At 44.0% G+C, this 24,842-nt stretch overlaps 1 protein-coding gene across 2 annotated transcripts in view; it reads right to left on the bottom strand.

Annotated features, from left to right (window-relative positions):
* dlg1 (MAGUK family member discs large 1) overlaps positions 1–24,842 on the bottom strand; it is a 133,204-nt gene extending 108,362 nt beyond the window's left edge. For both annotated transcript variants that reach the window (XM_022787664.2, XM_022787666.2), the window contains exons 1-2: positions 22,972–24,842; positions 7,628–8,625 (exon numbers count right to left, since the gene is read on the bottom strand). In XM_022787664.2, coding sequence (XP_022643399.1) covers positions 7,628–7,646 — 19 coding nt within the window. In that variant the 5' untranslated portion in view covers positions 7,647–8,625; positions 22,972–24,842. The remainder of the gene's footprint in view (positions 1–7,627; positions 8,626–22,971) is intronic.

Genomic DNA, 24,842 nt, shown 5'->3' with positions numbered 1-24,842 from the left:
TATATATAAAGAAAGAAGAAGAAAAGAAGAGTATATATAAGAAGTCGGTCTATACATGATATCCCACTTAGTGCTTATAGCTTATTTATTTCAAGCAAGAGAATTGCTTGTGGTATCCTGGCCCTTTTGTTTATATTTTATTTCTAGTAGAATATAATGCACCGTCTCGACAGGCCGACTGTTTATAAAATAAGCTTTCCTGATCAAGAAAATGATGTCTTACTATTTGTATTTGTTTTACAAGTAGGGCCACAATAGACCTATTCAGGAGGGCAGATGGACCTAATCGCAAAGTATAATATCGAATTAGATCTCATTAATTTGTCATTAATCATATTATTACTATTATTAGTTTTACATACCATTATGAATTTAGATAGATATTATAAAACATGACACATTCGAATATAATAGATTTTCTGCCCATCAATATTTACCGCTTCCGTCACAGATGCCCTAAAAATACTTCCACTATTAAGGCAATATTAACACCATTGGAGTAGCTCACTTAATAACGATTATTAAGTTAATTAATTTTCCTGCTGCGCTCACTATTTTTGTCCTATGAAGCTATTCCTTTTTTTGGTCTTCATAACCCTGGGTGCAGTAACATACACAGCCATAACGTAATAAAATCTGCCCATCGTGGAAACACGCAGCTGCCCGATCTGGTTGTACCATACGAGTCTATTTCAATTCACTTCAGTAAAAGCGCAACAGGCGTCAGATCCAGGTTTATTTGACAAACTCAAACTGGAAGGCTCCACTTGAACAGCACCCAGGCGCGTCTGCTAGCTCTTTTTCGGTCCGAAGATTTTTGTCATACTTTGTTAGGGTTTCCCTCGACATCTGCCCCAGTTAGCTTCTTGATTCAATTAGCAGTTAGTGAAAATTTCCCCTGATTAGCACGACTAGATGCGTAATGTCAGAACAAGGGAAAAACATCCAGCTAGCAAAATGTGGGCTAGTGAGATTCAGTGTGTCGCTTCGAGGTTTGTTCCATGGGCACCTTTACCAGTATCCGATAGACACGCGAATTCGCCTATAACCATCTTCGCTCATACTAATCGTTGAATATACAGGAAAGCAAGAATCGAGAGGGAATAAATCGTCCATTCTCATTATTGCTATTATCATTATTATTTTGCCGTCGCACGACAAGGACGTAACATTTAACCATAGGAAAGGGATATCTATATAACTGGCTTCTCCACATGTTTACCCCCAATGTATCTGTCTATACAACCGTTCAATCGCACTATAAGTATGATTCAAGAAACAGAGCAGGCTGAGTAGTTCTCCTTGTTTATCATCAGCTGCCTCACTCTGTTCTGTTTTCGCAGGATACTTTTTTTTTATAAATCGGAAATGCATGACATGTGCCGTTCCAGTGTTCGGTACAAGCCGCTTATCGCTCTTCGGCTGGATCAGACGGCGTAACGCTGTACGGCAAAAATTGAAAGCACGCGTTCTCTCAACTAACTCCACAATAGCGCTGACCCGGAAAGTTAAATTTAGTCACGATCGCAGCCGACGCGAGTAGAAGACTACTTGTAGTATCAGCGATATATGACTGACTTCCTATGTAGCGCTTTAAAGGTTTTTTTTTTCCTTTAAAAAGAAATTGCTTGGAATTCTTTGGTGTACAAGTTCTGCTTTTTCTGCTTGCCTATTATTGAACCTCTCCTCCAGGTGTACTTCACTTCTGCGGCAAGCTTCTGCATACTAACTTTTTCAGCATACTAACTCCAAACAGATATCGACTTCCACACGCAGTTGCTTGCGCCTATATTTGCAAGGGTTTTATAAAAACGACACGATAGTGACAAACGCGTCTATGATTTATCTACCATAATCAAAGTTATCATCATAAAATCATAGCGAGTTTAGTATTAGCTTGATAAAATGTTACACTAGATTTCCTGACAGTTTTTTTTGAGAGTCTAGTCCAAATGCATCCTGCCTATGTTCAGAGAAAATGCTGCCACAATCGCAGTCTATCAAAAGATCCTAACCAGCGTATACAGCTATATAAGTTGACTCCATTGGCTGTTCGTTTTGCCAACACTATTAGTCTTCTGGTCCTATCTGACTTTTGTGTCGAAGATCTACCAGTGACATTTGTATAGCAGACACCTGGCAGGAGCCAGGAGTTTTTTTCCTTTTCTATAAACGTCATTTATAGAGTTTGTTGTCACGTCAAGGCAAACAAAGAGGGCGAGCTCAGCTGGCCGCCGAAGCCATGGCCTATTTCCAGACACTCGAAGGATGCATGCCTGTAAAGTTAACCCTTATTCGATGTATGGCCGAGAACCCTCCACTGTGCTTGTTCGCTCCACTTGTATACTTATTCGTACGACGTTAGATAGAGCTGTGAAAAGCTAGATGACACAAACGCCAGTGCTTCGAGGACGATGGCAAGATTCCCTAGAGAAATTCCTAAGGACCATTCACATATCCTTGCCCCTCAGTTTCGGTCCTTTGCAATGTACTTCTGCCAGGTTTAGTACATATAGAGAACTGGTTGTGCTTATTCAGTTAACACATGATGGCCCTATCCCAGTAGGCAGTTCGTAGTTCCTACGCAAATCCTAGCAGGCAGCTTTTTCTTTCCTATGTTTATGTACGAAAAAGCCTATAAGATTTGAGAGGAGGTTGCCGGGAGGAGATTAGATACTAGTTGACCGGTGTTTAGTAAGAGTTATCTTCCTGAGTATTAATTTCTTCCCTCTTACGGCCATTTATTAATGGATTTTTTTTATTCACGCAGATAGCTAGTTCTGGACCATGTTTCTACATTTATAGCCTATATGCTATTAGAAAAAATAAAGCTTCGTTGAATTTCATCTGCATGACGGTGACATATTTCTTTTAATACTCACTATATCTGTTGAAAACTTTTCTCTATGCCACCTATGGACCACACTATTTTGATGAGGCTAAAAGACACTGTGTAAAATGGAAGGTACAAATTTTCGCAGGATCATTTAACCACCAAACATTAAATTGTGCCAATATCGTTTTGGCACATTCATTCTCAGTCACTGGTCGTATCCATTCAATAAACGGATTAACTCGTCTCCGTTCATTGGTTATTGGATGATAAAACTGGACATTTTCTTTTGAGGTTCATACCCACCTCACCAACCGACTAAGCAAAATTCTCTACCTTCAATTTGCAATAGTGATGTTCAATGTTTAATAGTAACGTTCACACAGACGATGATGCTACATCAAAACGTCAGGCGCCAGCTAAAACATTAGTCGTTAGTTAGGAACAACCTCGTCAGTCGTTACAATCGTTGTTAGTTAGGTACATTAGGAACAAACGAAAGAGTCGCTAGCAAAGAAACAACTGCTTCCGCCAGGCCTGGTGCAACCCCTATTACCCCATCAGAAGTGTATTTTTTTCGTGTTGTCAGGGTCCATCACCCTTCCTCCCACAGCTAAAACGGACGGCACTTCGTCCGCGGACGCATGCGACAAAAGCAAAAATAGGGGCTTGACTAGGCCGAGTTTTAGATGTAATTGAATTACACTTTTTGCCCTGTGGCGGCCTACTATATCACTGAGAAACGCGCAGGTGTGATTTGTGGAATTTGGGATCTACACCGCATTACCCTTTGATCGTGGAGGTCGCGCTAGCATTTTCCTATTCGGACATTGCTGTACCAATGTAGATACGTATGTTCCCGTGCGAACCAACAAAGCTTACCTAACTGTTGCTTACCTCTGCCGCTATCCTCGCATTTATTGCTGGCGACGTCGAGGAAAACAAACTAACACATTGCATATAATTTTTATATGCAATAATAATTGCACAGAAGCCGTCGATAGAAAAAACTCAAACATTTTCTGTACTCTGAAAAAAAAAAAGCAAAGAAAACCTTCTGCAGAAGCTGCGCCGTGTTGGTTGGCTCGTTCGTGGCAAAGGTCTCAGTGGTTAGAGCTAAATGATTGAGGAAATGGTTTGTTAGGGAAGATTGTAAAATAACGGATTAAAACTGGAGGCCTTTTGGTTTTGATCAGTGTTGCCGTTCACAATATGTTTTTTCATTAAAAAGAAATAGAGGCGCGTTATGGACCTATTCATCTGATTTTGTATGCAACTGTTGCCGATCAGGCTCGAAAATTGCTAAAGGTATTATCATCATTGGCAGTTAAAAACTGAGAAAGGGGTCCGGAGTAAAGGCCTTGTATATTTACGAAGTAAGTGGCATATAAAGGATTGCTCACTGTGTATATTTTCGTCAAACAAAAGAGCGCCAAAGGACCGGTAGCTCTTGACTAATTAAGGCAGTCACAACGGTGTAACATGTAGAATAATTATATAGTATGCTGTAGATATCTTTTACGGATATATGCTAAAAATGGACTTAGATTCCGATGTAAGCCCATCGTGAATTTGAGAACTACATTCCATATTGAGTTACAGAGCTGTTCTTTTTTGTGCGGCGTATTATTCATAAATGATGTCATTAAAAAGCACATATCCCGTGCTTTACCTCTGGCATCGCTCTAGTTACACATTACTTCATACGACTGGCAGTCCCTTCGAGTATGAAACAAGATGCGTCTATGCCTTATTTCGAACCTGAGTCACCTTACGTGCAGTTGAGTTTCGAAGGCAAATGCGTTACCACAAAACAGTTACCAAAGCATTTCATGGGCAGGGAACCCATGCGTCTGATTGCATTGCACTGTACATTTATGAACCGCACAACTGCTCTCTCCGAAAACTTATTTAGTTCTTGCCTGGGCTGTGACGAATGAAGTTTTAAGGAGCCTTCAACCACGGCAGTTTGGAGTACGTGTATTCTCTGATACAGTATGAAACGGAATATGCGGTGCGCTATTACTCTGCATGGCATTCACAAGCGGTCATTGCACAGAACATCCATGAACTAGAGGACGAATGCTACCTGAAGCAACAATTACTGAAGCTAAACTTTTCTATGTAACGAAGAAATAGGGCTTCCTTTATAAATTTTAGCTTTAATCGATCCTAGCTCAACATGGCATATAAGTTCTAGACTCTTTTCTGTATCGATTAGTGTTTGCGTGATGGATACTGCAGAACGACTTACCGTGTATCAGTACCTCGTGAATAGGTTTTGTACAGTATTATAGGTTCCTGATCCAACATGCTTGTGCCAACAATATTAGTTCCCCTTCATTTAGTAGAACTATAGTGGTTTTTGAAGACAAAGTAATCCGACCAGTTTGGTTCAGAAGTACGAACTCTGCTCCCCCTTCTACAATGCACGAGTCTAGCAAATTTTCCGGTCAAATGGGGGGATGATGCACTTCGAAATCAAAAAAAAGTATTGAAGTTTCTGTTATATCTAGCCGGATTAAATAAAGCACGCTCATATATCGTGTTGATTAAATTAAAATCACATCAAAACTACTTTGTTTCAAGGGTAATTGTGTTGAAATACGTTAATGTTAATTGTTATAAGAAAAATTAACCTCGTTTTCATATCATAAAAGAAACTGTCAGACATCCATGTAAACCAAAATTAGGAGTTAATCATAAATCCGTTACTTGAGGTCCTCTAGCAAACGAATCTAAATAGCAAAACCTTTTTGGTCCTAGAAAATTTAGAAAAAGAAATTTTGAAAATTTATGGTCTGGCACTTTAATCATTCGTTATTTTTTTTAATCAATTTTGTTTCGATTGTTCAGCTACCCCCCCCCCCCCCCATAAATATGGGTTTGGCTTGTGTCTCTATATAATTCTCAGCACGTTTGTCAATAACTGAACTGCAAAAATCTCTAATTCATAATTCTAAAAATCCACAAAAAAAGTTCATATTTTCAAATTGGGAGAAACAAAACAAGCAATGGTAAAAGATAGGTAAGACCTTTGACTGGGTTCATTTTTCCTATTGCATTGAAAACGCATTCTGTTCCGCAGAAATTTCACCTGCTTGTATTAATTAGGACCCGTAAAACAGGACAATGTAAAACCCGACTACTAAAGGTCGCCTATGAAGGTAGAGCACTTTAGCCCCAGATGAAGGAATTAATGTTGTCCTCAATGAATATTGAGAATTGGAGCTGCAATGTACGAGCTGTCAGTTTTCGTGTAGCTTTCTTGAGCGTTAAACCACCCTTCATAATACGGCCCGATCCTTGTCATAGTCGTCAAACCCGCAACTAACCTGGCACATAACTTTCATTTCTCTGGCCCTCTTGATTCTTTTCGAGTTGAAAACGCTTACGCGACATCCCTAATTATCACTCGAAGGATAGAGATTTTCGTGTTGAGAGAGACGCTTCTGGGCAGTTCTAAACCGCGCACCGATTTGGCTACCAGCGGTCCCGATATCGTTATGGTCATGGCTGGGTTTCATAATTCGCCTCGTGGTGGCGCGCGCACCATTTGAACTATTGTTGAAAATCGACTACGGACAAATTTTCTAATTTTGATTTCCTTAACGTCGATTTCATCTAATCTTGATGCGTCGAGTTTTCGACCTGTTTTCAACGGCCCTGAGTGTACGTAATCGTTCCGAAGCCGATAGAGAGTGGTGACGACCTGACTCTAGAATCCCACGAATCAGAGTTAAATTGCTAAAGGTAATGGGCAGGAAGTCAGGGATAGGGGAGACTGGAAGGGCAAACGGATAAGCAAAGCATACAGCAAATAAGGCTACTAAGGGCGGGAAAGAAATAGTTCTGTTTACGCTGTGCTAACACAATATTTGGTATACCCGGTATTGCGTCGTTTTCAAACAAGTGGCAAATATGTTTTCTTCGTAACCTCTTTCTGGATTCCCTTTGCTTGTTCGTTTTTCAGTGCCACTGCCAGTCGGCGTTTGGCCCAGAATTCGGTTATAAACGGTCAGTATTTCCAAGTCGTTTAGATATTCGTTGTACTGGCATAGGAAGCAGGATCTTTGGTCCTTCCTAATAGCGAAGGCATTAGTTAAAAAAGTATCGGAAATATTTTTCCCATTTGTTTGCCCTTTGTTATATCTGTTACCTGAACCAAGCAGGCAAACAGGACTTCAGCGCCGGCAAGAAGCAGTTAGTGTTTGGTCCTAATCCGATTCTATGTTTAGTACGCGTAATATAATTATTCTAATTGGTATGTTTCGATAAAAAAGGATAACATCATAAGAACTTGGGTCAAACTATTAGTTTAATGTCAATTCATCTTTTTTGCTCTGCAACTATAATCATTGATCTACCGTTCTTTAGTATTCGTCATAGATGTGTCTAGCTTCATGTTGGGTACAGCCTCCGTAACGCATTGTTTCAGACAGTTAGCGCCTCTTAGTATTAAACAAAGTGCGTTTATGCCCAGTCTCAAGCCTAGATCACTTCGCATATCTCTACGTTTAGCAAGCAGACAATGCACTACCATAGGGCGCCTTTCCACTATTGCTACATTTCAGTCGTCCCGTTTATGGCGCAATGGTAACATGTTCGCTTAACAAACTTGAGAACGTGGCAAACGGTCAAGGTTAAAAAGCGGGCATAGACGCATTGTTTTTTGTGCTGGTGGGAACCACATGTCTGAAGCATTGTTTAACTAGTAAGGCAGTACGGCACGTTTTTGTATATTGGGCATATTTATCTAGAGGCACTGTGGCAATAACACATTGAATCACTGACCTTGCTTTCTATAGGGCATTTCACAGTCGTTGGTGGCTGTGGGCCCCGTAACGCAGCGCTGTTCTTGCACCGTGACACTGTAGATTACGACGGCTAATCGTTGTCAAAGTCGTATTAGTTATTACGCCGCAGTGGTATGGCTTGACAAATTTCTCACCGAATTCGCCAGCGTTCACAGCAGCCAATTCTTTTTTTGCTTCGCTTACCGCTAAGGACCGCACTTCGTGATGTTCGTCTTCTTCCTTCGATTAGAATGGCTTGACGTCTTGCTTCACGTCACTCTCGCGCCTGCCCTTATAGCCGGGATCCCTCTTTGTGTAATATTTGTGCTAATGTCTGCTGCCGAACTTCCACAACAGTGACGTCCGTTGCGTTCGTAGCAACTTTTCTATGTCTATGAGACTTTTTGTTATCGTACTTGTCTTCAACTTCGAGATCGCTTTCAACCTCGGGTTTTAGTCTGTGGGACTTCATGAAGTGGACTCGAGAGCCGAGCTCCCTTTGCCTGGCCTGCGCTCTTGCAGCTCAAGACTTCACCGATGAGGTCGCTGATTCGACTTGCTTACCCTGGGAGTGTGATCTGCCATCAATGTTATATGTGGCAATTGTAACTTTCGTCGAATAAGTGACAACGAATGAAATAGGGTGTTTTTTTATATTGAAAATGCCTTCGTTGCACGTTTTACTGCTCCTACGGATGAATCGGCCGTTGCTTATAATGTTGGTACTTTTGTTGTTGCTGTTATGGGTGTTGGGGTAGTTGTTAACAATTTTGCCAAAATGCGGCTTGCTGTTTCTATTTTTGGCGGTCTCTGCCCTTACGCCGCAGATTCTCCCGTCACTGTTCTGCTTCTTAATAGCTCTTTTTGTCGTCAATACAACGTTATAAACGCTGCTTTTGTCAACGTCAACAAGTTCGTCTACAGTGGTAGTGACTGGCCCGCCGGCATGCGCTTGCCGTGTTCGCCGTGACGTCTCGTGCATAGCGGGACGCTTCCCTGAAAGACGAAGAATAGGAAAAGATATTGGATACATATAGATGTAGAGATCTTTATTATCACGTTTAATTTAGCTATGGCACCTGGAATAATCGTATAACTCTTCGGGATAGCGATAACATTTCTGGTAATATTGTCTAACTAGTCTTCGACAGGAGGCGTCAGATGTCAGGTAATATACCACACCATTTTTGTATACTTATCAAAACCATTTAGGAATTATTATTAATAATTTTCACCAGACAGATGCCCGAAAAATTTCTAACGCCGAAAATTTATAAGAACATACACTTGATGGCAAATGTTTGCCCTTGCCGTAGGTGAAAACATTAGGATCATATAACAAAATGGAAATAATAAATGCGAAATTTGGAATTGCCACAACAAGATTTGATGGAAAATAAGGGGTGTTTTGAAACCAACAAACTTGAATCATCATTGTTAATGTCACTTTGTTGCTATTATTGTTTGAAATGAGTTTAATAACATCGCATTGATTTTAATGGCATATTCCATAATATATATGTTTAAACTTTAAGAAACACTACAGGGTAACTGTATCACCAATTTTTTTCGAGAAGTTACTTATTAATTAAATAGAAAATTACACGTAATTTAGCATAAGAACGTATCAGCTTTTGTGACTTGAATGTTTCTGCGTGAAATACTGGCTGTAAAAGCTTCTTCACAACAATTCACCGCTGTCATGACTTACAGTGGTCTACTGCTGTGCTGGCTTGGTCGTTTGTTCTAATACTTGAACAGTGGATCTTTGCGTAGCGTGAGGCTCTTGCGGCGTAATTAAAGCACGTATAAAGCCAAAGGAACAAGAGAGGGCAAGCTAGCTTAAAGTCTTTTCGCCGAGGTGATATTAACAACTCGATGAACACTTCGCCGAACGTAAGGGGAGTGGGAATTGAGCCTGAAAAACCAAGTTTAATCCATACCGCTATTATTTTCTTGGAACTTGCTCTATAACCCGACGAAATCCGGCAAGTCAGAGCAAGGGTTCTCAAACGCTTCCGTAGTAATTAAGGGGTGTGTTATGTGTTATTTAAGAATTACAAATCTAATTACCACGACGAAATGACTATATAACAATGTATCTGGTATCTATTCTGATCTGGGTTCAAAACCGTATGTAGCTACACAGCTACTTATGTAGAGATGGGCCACAAGTCGCCCTCGAAAGCTACGGCAGTTGCACTGGATATAAAACACAAAGAATTTATGTTAATATTATCAGCATATAAAGATACAAAATGCCGTGTATCTATTTTACGTGGGTTGGGGGTCTGGCGAGGGCACCGGTAGCGGAATGAGGCTAATTAAGACAGATAAAGGGGCTTTAAGTGAATGCGGGAAATGTTGTTTTTGCCTAGTGTTGTTTCGTCACTTGGTGGCATCATGTAAAGCATTGCTTATTTCAATCAAACTACTTTCTAATCCAATCAAACATATCAGTGACAGACCTGTGCGTACGTATGAGGGGATAGGCGATTACTAACACGGAAAGGGCTTCTGGTCAATCGACGTTCCTCGGTCAGTTTATGATGATATAACAACTTGTACTGCTAAGAACAACGAAACGACAATAGATTACGGCTTGGTTTAACAGGTCGCGTAGTTGCAGTACGTAGTACGACTCATACACGAACAGGGTTACGAGCAATTACTACGCAATAGTATTTACCATAAACATACCCTAAAAGCGGCCTCTGACCCGTGAATCCTTTGCGACAAATTCGAAACCATCTTTTTCCGGTGCTACGCGTTTCTCCCAAACTTAATCAGGCCCTTTACGGCATAAGGAGGTAGCAATAATAAAATTAACGCCAAGGGTCAGCTAACGTACACAGCTGATGATATCCTTTATTAGGTCCGGATTTGAGGACGTTTGTGATCCACTACTCGTATGCGTGAATAACGTTATTTAATTACTGTCACGATGACGGCTACACGTTTTGATGCTTTGCTGACAGTTATTGTTACCTTACCCCATAGACAGCTTAACAGAGTCACTCTCATAGCAGTAATAGCAAAAACATAATGATAATAGTAATACAAAATAACGAATAAATAATAAACAATAAATGCGTTCTAATGTTGTTTGTTTGCTATAATTGATCCTGCTTATAACGCTGCCATCATCGCGGCGGATTAGCACAAATTAATTTATTTCAGTGGACAATTTTGCCGTTTCCTATATAATTTTTTACAAATTTTCATATCACTGCGTTTACATGTATACGCATCTTTGCATCTTGTAATTCCCATTTGTCAACTTGCTTCGCATGCTTCTTGCGCATGTGCCAGAAAGCAGAAACTACAAATCTACAGAAGAAACGTTGCCTGCTAGGCAACTTGGGCGTGTCCTGCACACACGAGAAAATGGACAAACGCCGAAAAAGCTGAGCATCAAAAAGATGTTCGCCTTGAAGAGGCTGCAAGTGCAGGCAGTCAAGGCGGTGGACAAACCGTTCGTTAAGTAGGTGTCGGCAAAAGATCGGTTCTGTCTCGCCATAAGTCAAAGGGACCAGAGCCGCGGATTTCCTAGATCATGACCGGTGATGCCGAGGTTCACACAGTGAGACACTTAGACGCGGAATGCAGCAACGGGGCTTCCTGTGGCGGTTGGACGCGTCCTTTGAAATTGTAATCAATTATTTGCGCGTAGGTGGCTTGAGTGCTGATCTAAGATGAAATGGACAGTGGGGATGAATGCTTGTGGAGAAGTGCCAATGATGAAGCAAAGAACGGTGATGAGCTGTCTTGGTGCCGACGTATATCGGTGCCCCCGTGCCTGCCTTGGTAGGTGCCTTTCTCGTCGTCTCGGACTTTTGTTATCCTTTGGGGTAGCTGCTCTAACCCAGGTAGGCTTGCCTGGTTTACTCAGGCAAAGCTGCCTTTGGTCCGTTCAGATCAGCTCTTTTGAACATCAAACAAGCTGCTCTAGGCGGGCAACAAACTACGTCGAAGGATGGGGACTTGCTCTGGTTGACCTAGCTTCTCACTGCCAGTTTCGCAAAGGTTTCTTTAAAAGCTTGAGCTAGAATAGAGATCGTAGGCAACCTTCTCGTCCTTCGTTTTTTTTCGTGCCACACTTCCGCTATTTCGTTCTTTGCCCTTTTGGTCGTTTGTTCATGGCTTCTATATTCACCCCTCAGGCCGTCTGACCTCTCCATCTAGCCCGCCTGCCTCCGTTTTGCCCAGACCGATAGAACGATCAAGCACATCGCTAGAAGCGAATCTGCCAAGTTTGGCTGTAACGTCATATTTCGGTGGAACCAAACTAACTAGGTCCTCCCGCTTGCCTTCCTTGCCTTTGGGTAAGCAGGTTGAACACAGGCCATCCAGTTAGCTTGTCAGCCTCACGAAGCCACGCCGGGAGCTATGGTTTTCCGGAACCAGAAAAACTATGTACACAGAAAAAAGGAGCGCTGTGGGAAAAAAACGCAACAGGACTAGCGGTGCGTGGATAGCAGGTAACAATAAAGCCGTCGTAACTCTAGCAAAGACCAATGCAGTACCTCTCAGACAGTAAACCAACTATAGGTCAAGAGTCCTAGGCACGTGATGTTGCCCCTTACCCAACCGGAAAAACAGATTTGGGAGGATGTGAATAGGTTGACGGAGGTTCGTAACGTCCATGGACCAGAAATTTTCTTCAGATGCTTAAGACCATGAGGAGCCACGCTATGCAATCCCAATCGTGTTTACATAGAATTTTACGCGGGACGCATTGCGAATTTGTCTACGACGTTGCAAAAAGCACACATGCGCCAACATACGGCGAATCAGTGAGAGGTGTAAGCGTTTTCGTCAAGGAGAACTCGTACCGAATAACCGTCCATCCGAAATCACAGTTTCGGAAAATCTAAGCTGCGGATAGAACATTATGGATCTCGCGGGCTCTTTCGCCCTGAAAGCAAGTAGTTACTTGAAGCAAGAAAGCTATATCAGCTATGTAACGACCGACCACTGCAATGAGATCCACCGCCACTCGCCTTTGGGGCTTTGTACTACTTTTGCTATTAGTTCCTTCTTTCGTGATTTATGCGCTTAACCTTTTCCAATTAACGTGCCTTTTATTTTTTGTCCTTTCTCTTTCGCTTCTTCACGTCCGTATTTTTCATTTTTGATGCAAATTTACAGGATAACTCACAGCAGCAGACAGCAATCGGCGCCTAACAGGCTGCGTACCGAGACTCGCATAATAACTGGGACTCTGTGTAGATTCTTAAGTCACTTTCTTACGTCTTCTATTCGAGACTGCTCCGTAGATTTACACGCATGCCCCAACGTATAGAGGCCCCAGCAGCAGCAGTGTCAGTCACCAGGCCAGCCTCTCTGTATTTTGCAGGAGCGCAGATCACAGTGCCATCCAGTCGTTGGCGGTTACGAAAGCTACAGGAACGCAATGCATATAGGGTAGATCGCGTTGGAGGGGGTGCTGCTGAATGTTGTTAAGTGCAGCCCTAGGTCGCAGCTTTACTAGCAACCGCTTCTTGAAGCTATTGCCGTCGAAGGCCACTGACGATGCTTACGTCGCTACAGCGCCACAACGGTAGTAACTGTAATGCATGAATAGCTACTTTAAGAAGTGCAATAAAGTCAGAGGCAAAAGAGATACGATTCGCGGTGAGCAAACGAATAAGTAGGAAGGACCCCAACCGACAGGCGCATTGGCACAGTAGTCAGACAGTCTCCGTCTATCGGAAGCTGCTGCCGCTACCGGTGCTAACAGCCATAGCGCTACCGCTATTGAGTAGCTAGCTTGCTATCCACAAACGGTCCGGTTGTATGCCCCTGAACTTATAAATCGCACGGAACAACGAACGGACATTCAGGGGGAAGGTAGTTGACGAGTATACGCTAGTTTGGGTACTGAGCTACTATGAGCTTCAGCCAGTTTAATAGATATATCGTGTAAGATAGCAAAAGTACACACGAGGTAATCTACTATATGAACGTAACACCCCCAAGTTTGGACGCGAACATCGCCCAACGCAGTAGAGTCTCACTCACTTCTAGTAGGCTCCGCTTTGGATCTGATTTCGCTGCTGACAGAGCAAACCGCGAAGCTGCAGGTGAGGCCGAGGAAAATCTCCGATGGAAAAAAAGAGACGATAAAGAAGAATAGATGGGAAGGAGATGCGCTCAGAACACCTGCAAGGACACGCTCTCGATTCGCGGACATCACGACGTAAAGCTGTTCAGTAACATTATGATTTGGTTTGATACTACAACTGTAGAGATACCTGTTGGCCGGGTTGTATATACATACAAACGCGGCATGGTCCGTACACGTAAACGATCAACGAGAGAAAATTAGAACGGGGCAGACATTTCCGCGAGAAGCGAGTACCGCGAGATGATTCGCGAGTGAAGGATGGTAGAACAAAAGGAGAAACCACAAATGAGGCTTAGGGTCGTCGCAAACGTGTCTTGTATGCGATGGACGGTCTAATGAGAGAATACAGTGTGAAGGTTTCCTCTTGATACAATGGGCTGTGGCCAAGGCTGATTAGAGCAGGTATTTGATGAGAAGCTACAGCTTAACCTCTGAATGAGCTAAAGATAATTTAGGTGTATGTATAGTATCCGATATACAGTACTCGATAAGTGGGTTAAAGAGCTGCTCCGTGGGGACGACGGATACGCAGTTGCCTTCCTAGTAACCGCTGTCGGATTGGTTGCTTGCTAGCAGCATCGGTGGCACAGACAGAATGCAACGACACCACCGACGTCGCTACCGTCGTGTGCAAAATCAGTATTCGTCTCACATCATCACCAGTCGTCGGCAACAACGGTGCAGCGGCTCTGTAGAGGCTCTGCCCCAGAGGTACAAACGCTAACCAGCTTAGTGTGCCCCGAGGCCGGACTCGATGGAGGATGAATGGTAAGGACGGCAGAAAGCCCAGCGGAAATCGGTGCGAAGGCCTGACAAGCGATGGGTAGAGAGAAAAAAAGGAAGCGAAAAAGTGGTTTGGAGGGTGACGTGCATACCGATCCCCCCCCCAGGAGAGTGGGGTATTGAAGGTACTGAAATGATGGGGCAAACAGCTAGGTATAGAATTGAATAAAAAGTCAACATAACAGCGCACTCATGCAGAACAGTGTGACGGAGCGAGTCTCCAGTTATCTTGATTGTGGAAACTTAACAGGCCGTATGCTATAGATGTCTACGTTTTCATGTAAAGAGAAGTTACCGATTTATTAAGTTGCGGATGTTGACAATTCTATTTTTGCTGTTATAATATTTCTGTTTAACTAAATACATGTCAAGATTCATCGCACATCCGAGTTGACATTAACGCAGATTGGCTATGCGATAGTTAGTGCAACACATAGTTCTATAACGTTCAATAAGAAACATAGTATTACCACCGGCGAAACTGGCAGCCTACCGCCGCGCTGCTCCGTTAAGCATAAACGACAACAAGCACCTTCTAAAGACATTCATTTAACCGCCCTGATTCTATCTCCTATCGCACCCCCGAATACCAACTCTATCATAAAGAATAGAAAAAACAACCTCTACGCATCCGGTCCCAACAATAACGACAGGAGTATGATACACAGATTCCCTCTCTTCCTTTTTCTATCCCTGTCCCTTTTCCTCTCATTTTCAGCGTCACGTCTGCCTAGCATCGCTTTCTGATTGTTCGTCGTGTTTCATATTCACTGATCCCACTGTAGGAAAGCATCACTGTTCGCGCGCGCGCGCGCATTCATATACATACAGAGATGCCCAGAAAAGGACACATTGAGCTGGCATTGGCCAACATCTGCAGTTGTGCCCCTCGTTAGTCTTGTTAGTGTGACCTGGGTAATATAGCCTGACAAAATGGCCGGCCAATGCCTGCTCAGTTCAGTGTTGCCCTGGCAGAGTGAACTACCGAACTAAGCTTCGCGATGAGACAGCATAGTGAGACGGTAGATGAGAGGCGGTACGATGGGAGAGTGACGCCGTGAACGGCATTTATCTGTCTACTGTCAATGACTACTACAATCGTGATTGTCCCACTAACAGACCAAGAAAAAGCTAACCGACGGTCTGGTGGGCTGGGTTACTGTAATGTAAATTAAGTCATTATGTCGTACGACTGGCCCCTATTGTGCGTGCAATAAATGAATGACGCAGTAAGATCCGCAGGCAGCATCGGCGTTTAGGTGTCCGTGTGCTTGAGTGCGAGATCCTACGCGCAGAAAATAGACTACCCAGGTGGCGCCTACAATGGCGAATCAGCAGAGTAACGGAAGAATTACTTTTGTATAGGTGCTAAACTAGTTTATGGAAATATGTGCGTATATGGCTGCAGGAGTCATAATCGTTGCAGTAATGCGCCTCTCTCTGTTACGTTGGTGTTGATATGAGATTCCTTTTCACCGAACACTACATGGCTAATGCCAATTGTTAAACGCTTGTAATTATCAACGGTGGACGGACATTTGGGCAAGTCGAAACAAGATGGCAGCGACTGCATCAAGCAAAATGAGCTTCTTATGCCCCTCCGTCCAACCGCAAATACGCGAAAGGAGCTTTGCCGTCAGGTTGTTCTCACTTCCGTCTTTAGTCTAGTCTTTTTCGTTCAGGCTGTCCTCCCCCTCCCACTCAATGTCGAACATAACACAAACGGCGATTATGGCCGTTGCACCGTCAAGAAGACGCGTTAACAATGATGTGGATAGAAGGAATCGCTTTATCGGCAGTGTGCTTTGGTTTTCAGAATATCTTGGTTTGTACATTTGTGTGGAGAGAACGGAGTGTATTCTCGTTAAAACTTGAACGTACCAAATGCTTCGGCCATTTGTTGGGTTACTAATTAGACAACAAAACGAAGTTGGGTTCTTCAGCTATGGGGGTGGCGGAAGGGAAAATGTAGTGCTTCAGGACGGGAGAAAAGTATTAAAGGAGGAACTCGGCGATTGCTGACACTGCATTTTGGCAGCAGTGGGAATGACCGAACTACGTGGGGTGGGGGGGGGAGGTAAGAAGAGATGCTTCTGATGATTTCTCGGTCCGCAATTCGGCGATTGACATATTTAGCGGTCATTTACGAAGGCGGGCATGCAATAGCTCTAAGTACTTCTTTCCAACCTACATTTGCTCTGTGCCGAAAGAACAGCCTTCGGATATGGGTCGAGGCCAAGTAGTAACACCTGACTAAATGAATAATGAGAGAGCCGCCGTACTAAGCAGTTGGTGGTGTCGAGGGTGCCGCTGAAACACGCAGCATTTGAAAGAGAAGGTATTTAGACAGGGCACCCATGGGCAAATCATGTACTGTAGTCATGATTAGTATAAATATCCTCATATCCAAACCTTTTCCAATAGCTATCAATAAACCAAGCTAAAGAAAACTAGCTGATTGTACCAATTCAATAATATACCGCGACACAACCAGCCGGCATCGGCTTAGACCGACTAGATTCTTTGGCTACATGCTTTTCCTGAGAATGCTCTGGCCACGTGTTCGCAGGAAGACAGGTGTCTGGCAGTTATAGGCATCCAATTTTAATGAGCTGCGGTATAATTCAATATGAGCTCTCTACCACCTCTTGCCTCCCGCTTGTTGGTTAGCTACTCAGTGCTCAACGAAAAGACCGTTTACCCTCACCCGTTGCGCCGTTCTCGTTCCATTTTGCATCCCAGTTTCCCTTACGATGACTCAGCCCGGCGTATGGGAGGCCGGCGTGCTCTCGGTTTATATGAAACTCAGCCACCGCTCGATCTACACCAACGCTCGCTTTAGCTACTACATAAACTACAACCCTACTTCGCTCCCTAGTATAAGTAAAACTTTCGTGGTATGGTCAGCACCGCACGAGGCTGCCCCTCTTTGCTTTTTCTGCTTCTTGGGGCCAAGGCCCAACAGGCTACACTCACTAACGAGACTTCCTCCACACCCCTCTGGGCCAGAATAGATCCGTATCAACGTGCCGATACTCGAGAAGTTGGTCTGATCAAGCAAGAGAGCAGGTTGCTTTTGCTGCGTTGCTGCTCGCGTGACCAGTCGACGTACAAAGAAGGACAAATATGCGAGCAAGGAAAGCGTACACTTTTCAAAATTGCGATCAGAGTAGCGGCGCAGTGGAAAACCGTTCGTTGAACTTGAAGAAATAATTGTATTATGGGTAATAGTCCTGGCAGTGAGGTTAGCAGATCGACGTGAACATCTACCAACAATATCTGTGGCCAAGTACAAGCATTTGTCTTAACAAAGAAATAATGTAGACACGAAGCTTCGACTGTGCAAAACAAGCGAAGTTAGTCACTGCTAACAGCTAATGTGAATCAGCCAGCAACAAACCGTAGACTCAGGGCAGTAGAGCGGGATCCTGCCGATTAGGTAACTTAGCGGCTCGCATAGTGTTGAAGAGAATCCGCTCCTCAGACACGGACGACTTTAGACGAGATTTCCGAAGGGCTGGGGCTAGAGGCAGCGAGGTAAAGCTAGACTGAAAGGAACACTTCAAAAAGAGGAAGAGATAGCCTTACGTATGTAATGTACGAATAGGATGGTCCTAAACCGGGCAACGGTGTCACGTCAATTCGTTGTGTTCAAGGGATGGATGGCTGGCCGCTGCAGACCTTCAGTCGTGCGTTCCTCTAAACTGTTATATAGTTCATAAGAAAAAATAGTAGCAGGAAAAGGTTCAAGGGACAATCACAAGAAAGACGCAGGAGAGAAAATAGCCAACGGGCAAAAGCCAACGACCTGAGAGAGAACAACGAACGACTAATTGTAAGTCCACTGCCGGTTTTCTAAGAGCCAGATAGTTCGCGCATGTCAAAATGACTTCTATTACTGCACCTATAAGAACAAACTTCAAACGAGTCGACGTTCTACCCGTTGGCCTGTCGTAAAGCGAACACCCAAAGTCCGCGCTCGCCATAGCCGAAACTTTAAGTAAGTAGAACGTACTGGCTGGCGCTAACCTTTCTATGAGCCTACCTTTTGTTGAAAGTACTTTGCCTTCTTATCTTCCCATACATACTTTCACTGAAAATAACTCTCCGTATCGTCGTTATAAAATCGACGTGTGCCAAAGGTGCTTAACAGAATGTGCTGGCAAGCGGGAGTACTGGCACAAAAGCAAGGCACACGTTTTTTCGAAGGGCACAGAGTTCCTGGAATTTCCTTCTATGCGTTGCACCACACGAGATCAGTGCCTATGGCATAATCTACAGCGGTGGACCTAAAACGCGCAGTAGCGCTACGTCGATTCGTTGAAGAGGATAGAATACCTGTGTATGGGGCAATGGTGTGTATAGACGTATGAAGACGTACGGCAAAGTGCCTGGCTGCCCGGCGAAAGGGCTTTTTTGGGGGAACAGCCTATGAAAACCCCGCCGCCATCGTATCCATCACGGCGGCCACTGTTGATCAGAGAGAGCAACGGTGGCAGAAGTGGCTGTAACTGGAACAGCAACACCATGTTATGAGTTTCCAGTAACAGGCGTTCTTATGCTCTGCAGAGGAAAATGGCTTCGCTTAAAGCAGTGGCAGCACCACCTCCTAATGCCACTTTCAGATAGACAGTAGCAAGAAAGAGAAACCAGAGTGAAAATAGTAGTTTAGTAGTATTCTCCCGGGGGTCTTGCTTCGTCGCGCTCGCTTTCTAGCAATATTCCCATTCCTTGCTGTTGGCGCCAACTGAACTCGATCCCCCATTTCGGCCCCGTCTGCCAACTTAAGGATGAAAGTACGTGAGACCAAGGGCAGAAAGTAAGAAGAGGGAAAGGCTTCTGTACCATACTACGTAACCCTTACCTTCCCCCTCCCTTAAGAAGTGTTGCTGTTGATGCCGCCACAGCTGTTGTCGCGGGACTGCTCGTGCTGTTTGGGCACCTTATTCGCAGGTAGTCACTAGCGCTGATATGCCTACTACTCACAACGAAGGGCTCGCTATCTCTAGATAATAAAACGCGCTTCCCACTTCCTGACCGAGCTATCTTTTTTGTTTTCCTATCATAGCCTGTCCCCGAATATTTTCCTTTCCTTAGTGTTTCCAGCCACACTATGAAGAACAGTACATCGAAGAAGGGCCTTAACAGTGAAAGCACGCCGAGTTCCGATATCCCCAATCCAGACGTCCTGATGCCAGTCGACCCCTCAAATATTGCAGGAGCTAGCACTTGTGAAGATGTTCCGCGTTGTTCACCAACATCTCTTCACCGATCCCAATATTGTCATAACTAGACTAGATTTCTGTGCGTCTCGCATCCTCCTTCAGTTCCTCGTTGCCGCTTTGGTGGCAATACCGTGATGTGCTCTGCCTGTACTAGCAGTTTTATACATATATATACAATGTGGTGCTGCTATGCTATTCGTTTGGTTACCCTGCTCGCGCTGGCGTTGCTGTCAGTCTTTTCTCCTTCCATTTTGATGTATCTCACTCGACTTCTCTTCCCCGTTCTCGACGTTCCCCGTCTCCCCTTGGCCTTTCCTTCGAAGGCCGTTTTTCTCTGCGCTCGCCTGTTCGCTGCGTTGCGCGGCTTTGCTTTACCTGGTTTTAGCATCTCGGCTTCAGCTGTCGACGGCAGTCGAATCACTGCCGAAGCCAGGCCTCCTGTAGAATCCCACTGTACAGATATTTCTGATTCTCTCTTTTTTCAGTTGTTCTTTTTTTTCTTGATGCCCACATCCTTCGTGCCCTACCTCTCTACGCCCCTCCAGATCGCAGACGGCCATGCTATATCATACCGGCGTGTATGGTGCACGACGATAGCCATGGCAGCTACTTTTTGCTAAACCAAACGTCTAGTAGGGCAGGCTCATCCTGCCATATCACTCCTTGTTTCTTTTCGGCTCGCTGGCCACGGCGGATTTTCCAAGCAAAGCTTTTTCTCAGTTTAGCTCCAATAACTAAAAACGGAAACCACCGGACAAGTTCCTTCTTGTCACACCATCAAGGCTAGGGCTTTCGGTATTCTGTGCGAAAGAGCCCTCTTACATACAGACACGCACATACGGACCTACAAATTGTGTGCGCAGTATCATAACCTGTAACTTTAATGAAAATCGACACTGCCGGCTAATACTTTCCATCTATCTAAGTCTATTATTTCTATTTCACATTGACCCCTAACCTCAGCTAGCACACATTTACCCCTAAAACCAATCTCAGTGTCGCGCGGCAACAGCGAATTACTCGTGGTAACGCAATTGCCGTAAGACGTTGCTGTTTTCTATGGCCTTTCAGGCTTCGAGGATTGTCTCCCTGCAGGGCCTAGTAAGCGTTAGTAAGTGCACTCACATGGATATGCGAGCACCTCACACCCGCCTCCTACAGCTGGCTTCTTAGATTTACATAACAAATTAAGTAGGCAGCCTTTAGCTGAAACACTAGAAGCTGAGGTGGCTATGATGACTTAACCTCACCCCAGACACACATACCCGAACTTACACCTCTTCCCGAACTCAACACTAACTTTTTCTGGATAACCTTGAAATTCCTTTCGCTGAAACCGCTCCTACTCTCGCTGGCGGCTGTGAATCCATATGATTATCTCTTCGAGAGGGAAGACTCGCTGGCAGCGAGTTTTTCTACAAATAAGTTAACGAACAAAGAGCACGCGACGTTCAGTGAATAGAGTAGTGCAAGTTCTCGCACAACGAATGCTCATGATTCGGAAATTCGTTTGCCCGGCGGTCAATTTTTAACCTGATGATTTACTACACACGATACTCATCAGGAAGAAGGACAACAGCGGGCAGCAGACCGATAGGACTACAACGAGTCTGCTAGCTACGGAATCTGTATATGAGCCAAGACCGGTTTAATTAGGTCCTGACACCGAAGGAATGAGTCATCAATAGCTAAATGGTCATTCTTTTTGCGTCTTCGTCTCGGGTTTATGGTAGCTAAATGTACGAGGTGTATCGTGTATACGAATACTTTTAATCCGCTGAAGTTGTTAAATTTCTTTTAGAAAGTTCTACTTAACCCTTTATTATTAATTATAGTACTCTTACGTTATAATATAAAAACTTAATGCCTTATAAGAGAGAAATATATTTCAAAATTGATTGTACGTACGCACTGAATAGCAGTAACTAACACTCGATATCAATACTATAAAACAACGTCTCTATATTTATAAAAGTGACAGATAACCGCGTCCAAAATAGATACTCGACAACGTTAACAATTTGCGCTAATGCTGTGTAACCATTGTACCATTGCACGTTGCATAATGTTGGATTGTTAATTTAGGTTCCCCGAATGTAGGATTCGGCACTTTCAAGCGTCAATTTATTTTTCGCCGCTTCAATGAATGCTGGTACTGTAGCCTCGGACTACCGTAAAAACGATAGGTACCCAAGACTATATTGTAAGTAAGGTGCGGCGGCAACGTTGAGCGTGTACCGACCGTCAAAATGACCCGTTCGCTTCGTGACATGCACGGGGAGGCGAATGACGTTTTTGGCATCGTTCTTATTCTTTCACGTGGATCTAGGTAGCTCAGAATCTCGGTGCTCGGAGTGTCCTGACAAAATGGACGTCACATAATTCTACATATAAAAAACTAACCTGTGTTATTGAAACAACAAATTGAGCTTCATGAAGAATGAAGTTACCTTTTTTTTCGACTTGCGCACTTTTAACTCTAGGCTATGCAATGTTGCCCTTAGTGTTTACGTATACTGGCACTGTCGCACGGCTGTGAGTGCACGTTTATACGATAATACCACATCTGCTCGGTACCGCTACAAAGTGTTACTGTAACGGAGCTGAAAAACCGATAAAAAATACTAAATTGGATTGTCTTGACAAATACCGGGACCGCATGCAGCAATTCCAATATTGGTCCTATAGTGGAAGACACTGAGACGTGCAGACAGGTTCAATCAACATAGGTCCCATTAAATTTACAAGGTTTACGAGCTGACCTAATTTGAGTCGCGCTTTTTATTCCTCTAACTCCGATGACTGGAGCGTCAACGAAAATGAGTATCTGCCTCGTGTACGCCACGACGGAGTGGTAAAGGACGTTTACAAAAAGCTGCACATACACATATCTGAATAAGTCAGAGACTTAAAACCTATGAAAAAATTGATATAAATTACGGCTTTATTCAATCTAGCCGCCCGAAGTAGCATATTAACATATTCTTTGCGTCCACTTTACATTATCTCTGTTGTACGTAGGTCGTGCAAAGCTACTTCCTAAAAACAGGGTCCTTGCTTCGGCTTCAAATCTCTAACGCCTCAGCCTGCGAGACCCACGGTATGATAGCAACCGCTGAAAGACTAATCTATTCGGCATTCAAGTGCACAGAAATCTACTTGTATTAGACTCCCTTCGGCTCGTGTTAAAATAGCATTACTCACCGTGGTATAGACGGGGTCCGTCAAAGTGGGTTCGAAGCGTTTGGTGCGGGCCTGTTACTGGCTGTTGTCACGTGGCCTATCGACGCCGTCCAACGAATTGCGAAGATTTGGACAACTGGAGTTCGCGAGTAGCGGGTTTCTCCACACAAACTCGCAGCTTAGTGAAGCAATACCAGGTTTTGTCTTGGTCTTAGGTCTTTTTAACAGGCGACACTTGGTCCACAAAATAATCAAAAAGAACAACTCTCTCTTGTAGGATAGAGCAGCTATGCTGTTTTCTGTTACTGTAACAGTTAACCTAACAGGTAGCGAAGACAGTGCGTCACCAGCCTGTTCCGCGCTGTTTGGCTCTGCGTTGAGATCAAGTCCGTTTTGAACGTTCGTGTTTATCTGATGTTCTTGCTTGGTCGATTTTTGTTTGAGATTGTGTTACTCCCCTGTATAGACACGTTTCCTGCACTAAGCACCAAAGGCCTGCATTTACACAGCACTTTCTCAGCCGAAATCTTTTCCTCAGCTGTTCAGCGAATGACACGCGAACTCTGCTCTTTTTTTCGACATTGAATCGTGCCACGGAATGGCCGGCGCGAATTATCTCATCTGGCGCCGTGTCAACCGCGTGTCTTAAACAGTATCACTATTGGTGTAAGGCCTATTGGATGTTGTCAGTTACGGCTCCAATAGTTACGTTCCAAGTTGTGGTCACCAACAATGATGAGGACTCTATCGACTGTCCTGTATGCCTCAGCCAACATGGACAATGGGGTGGCGACAACCCCATGTTTTCTGCCCCTGATGACACTGCTCCTGTTCTGCTGATGTTAACTCCGTTTTCTCTACTGAAACATCGATGAAGACTAGTGGAATTTAACTAAACTCCGATATCAACTATGAAACTGCCAAAAAACAATAGTTTGTCGGTCACGGTAGAGCGACAATATGGTAGAACCAAGAACAATGCAATCACTAGCAGTTCTGTGTTTTCAGCATTTCTTTTTGAAATTTTTCTCTTATTATTTCTGTCGATCGATCTGTTTGCCTGTGTATGAATTTCTAGCTGTAACGTTGTCTAGTCGCTTATTAATTGTTATTTATTTGGGCGCATGTTTTAGCTGATCAGTCCGCTGCTTCACTTGTAACCGTTCCTGGCATCGAATTTGCCAAACATCGTTGACTCCATAGACGTAACACTCAAGAAAGAGTCCCACTCATTCATCTACAAACATTCGCAGTTGTTGGCTGTTGTGCATAAGAATGCCGTGCGGATTTACACCCTCTCGTTTCTGCTCACCGAGGATTCTTCATCAGCCTATACTAGCTTGACGAATGGTACTACTCACGAAATGCTAAACGTACACAGAACACACTCGACAAAGTGAATATGACCTACGAACATGGGAAAACACTTCGGCCGGTAGCATTACGCCGAAATCGTCCTCCATCGATAACGCCCAGCATTCCTACTAGTACTATAAGGGTGCGTATTTTTCTCTTCTTCTTACTAGATTCGTTCCCACCAATGGAAAGCGAACCATCGATAATACACAAAAAACACACGCGTTAACTTCCAACAGCAGCGGGAAAAATTCACACATAACCCCTGCGAAAAACCCAGAGCTCTTTTGCCGGAAAACCTTTCGTTTGCTGGCAAAATCTAATCAACCAACGAAGCAGTTGAACCCGAGCAAAGTAATGTACAACAAACGGAACACCACTTCACACCGAGGCACCACTTTGTAAGAAGCTCCCCACAGCGGCGAGACGGCGCACAGAGGGAGCTCGCTTCTCGCTCGGTGAGCAGACCACTCCGCCACTCGCGAACAACACGGCTCGATTCGACACCATCAGCCAGAGCCACGCAGGAGCATAAG

Source organism: Varroa destructor, unplaced genomic scaffold (genome assembly GCF_002443255.2).
Source record: "Varroa destructor unplaced genomic scaffold, Vdes_3.0 BEIS01000001.1, whole genome shotgun sequence".
NCBI lineage: Eukaryota > Metazoa > Arthropoda > Arachnida > Mesostigmata > Varroidae > Varroa > Varroa destructor.
This window is presented reverse-complemented; position numbering and strand designations above follow the sequence as displayed.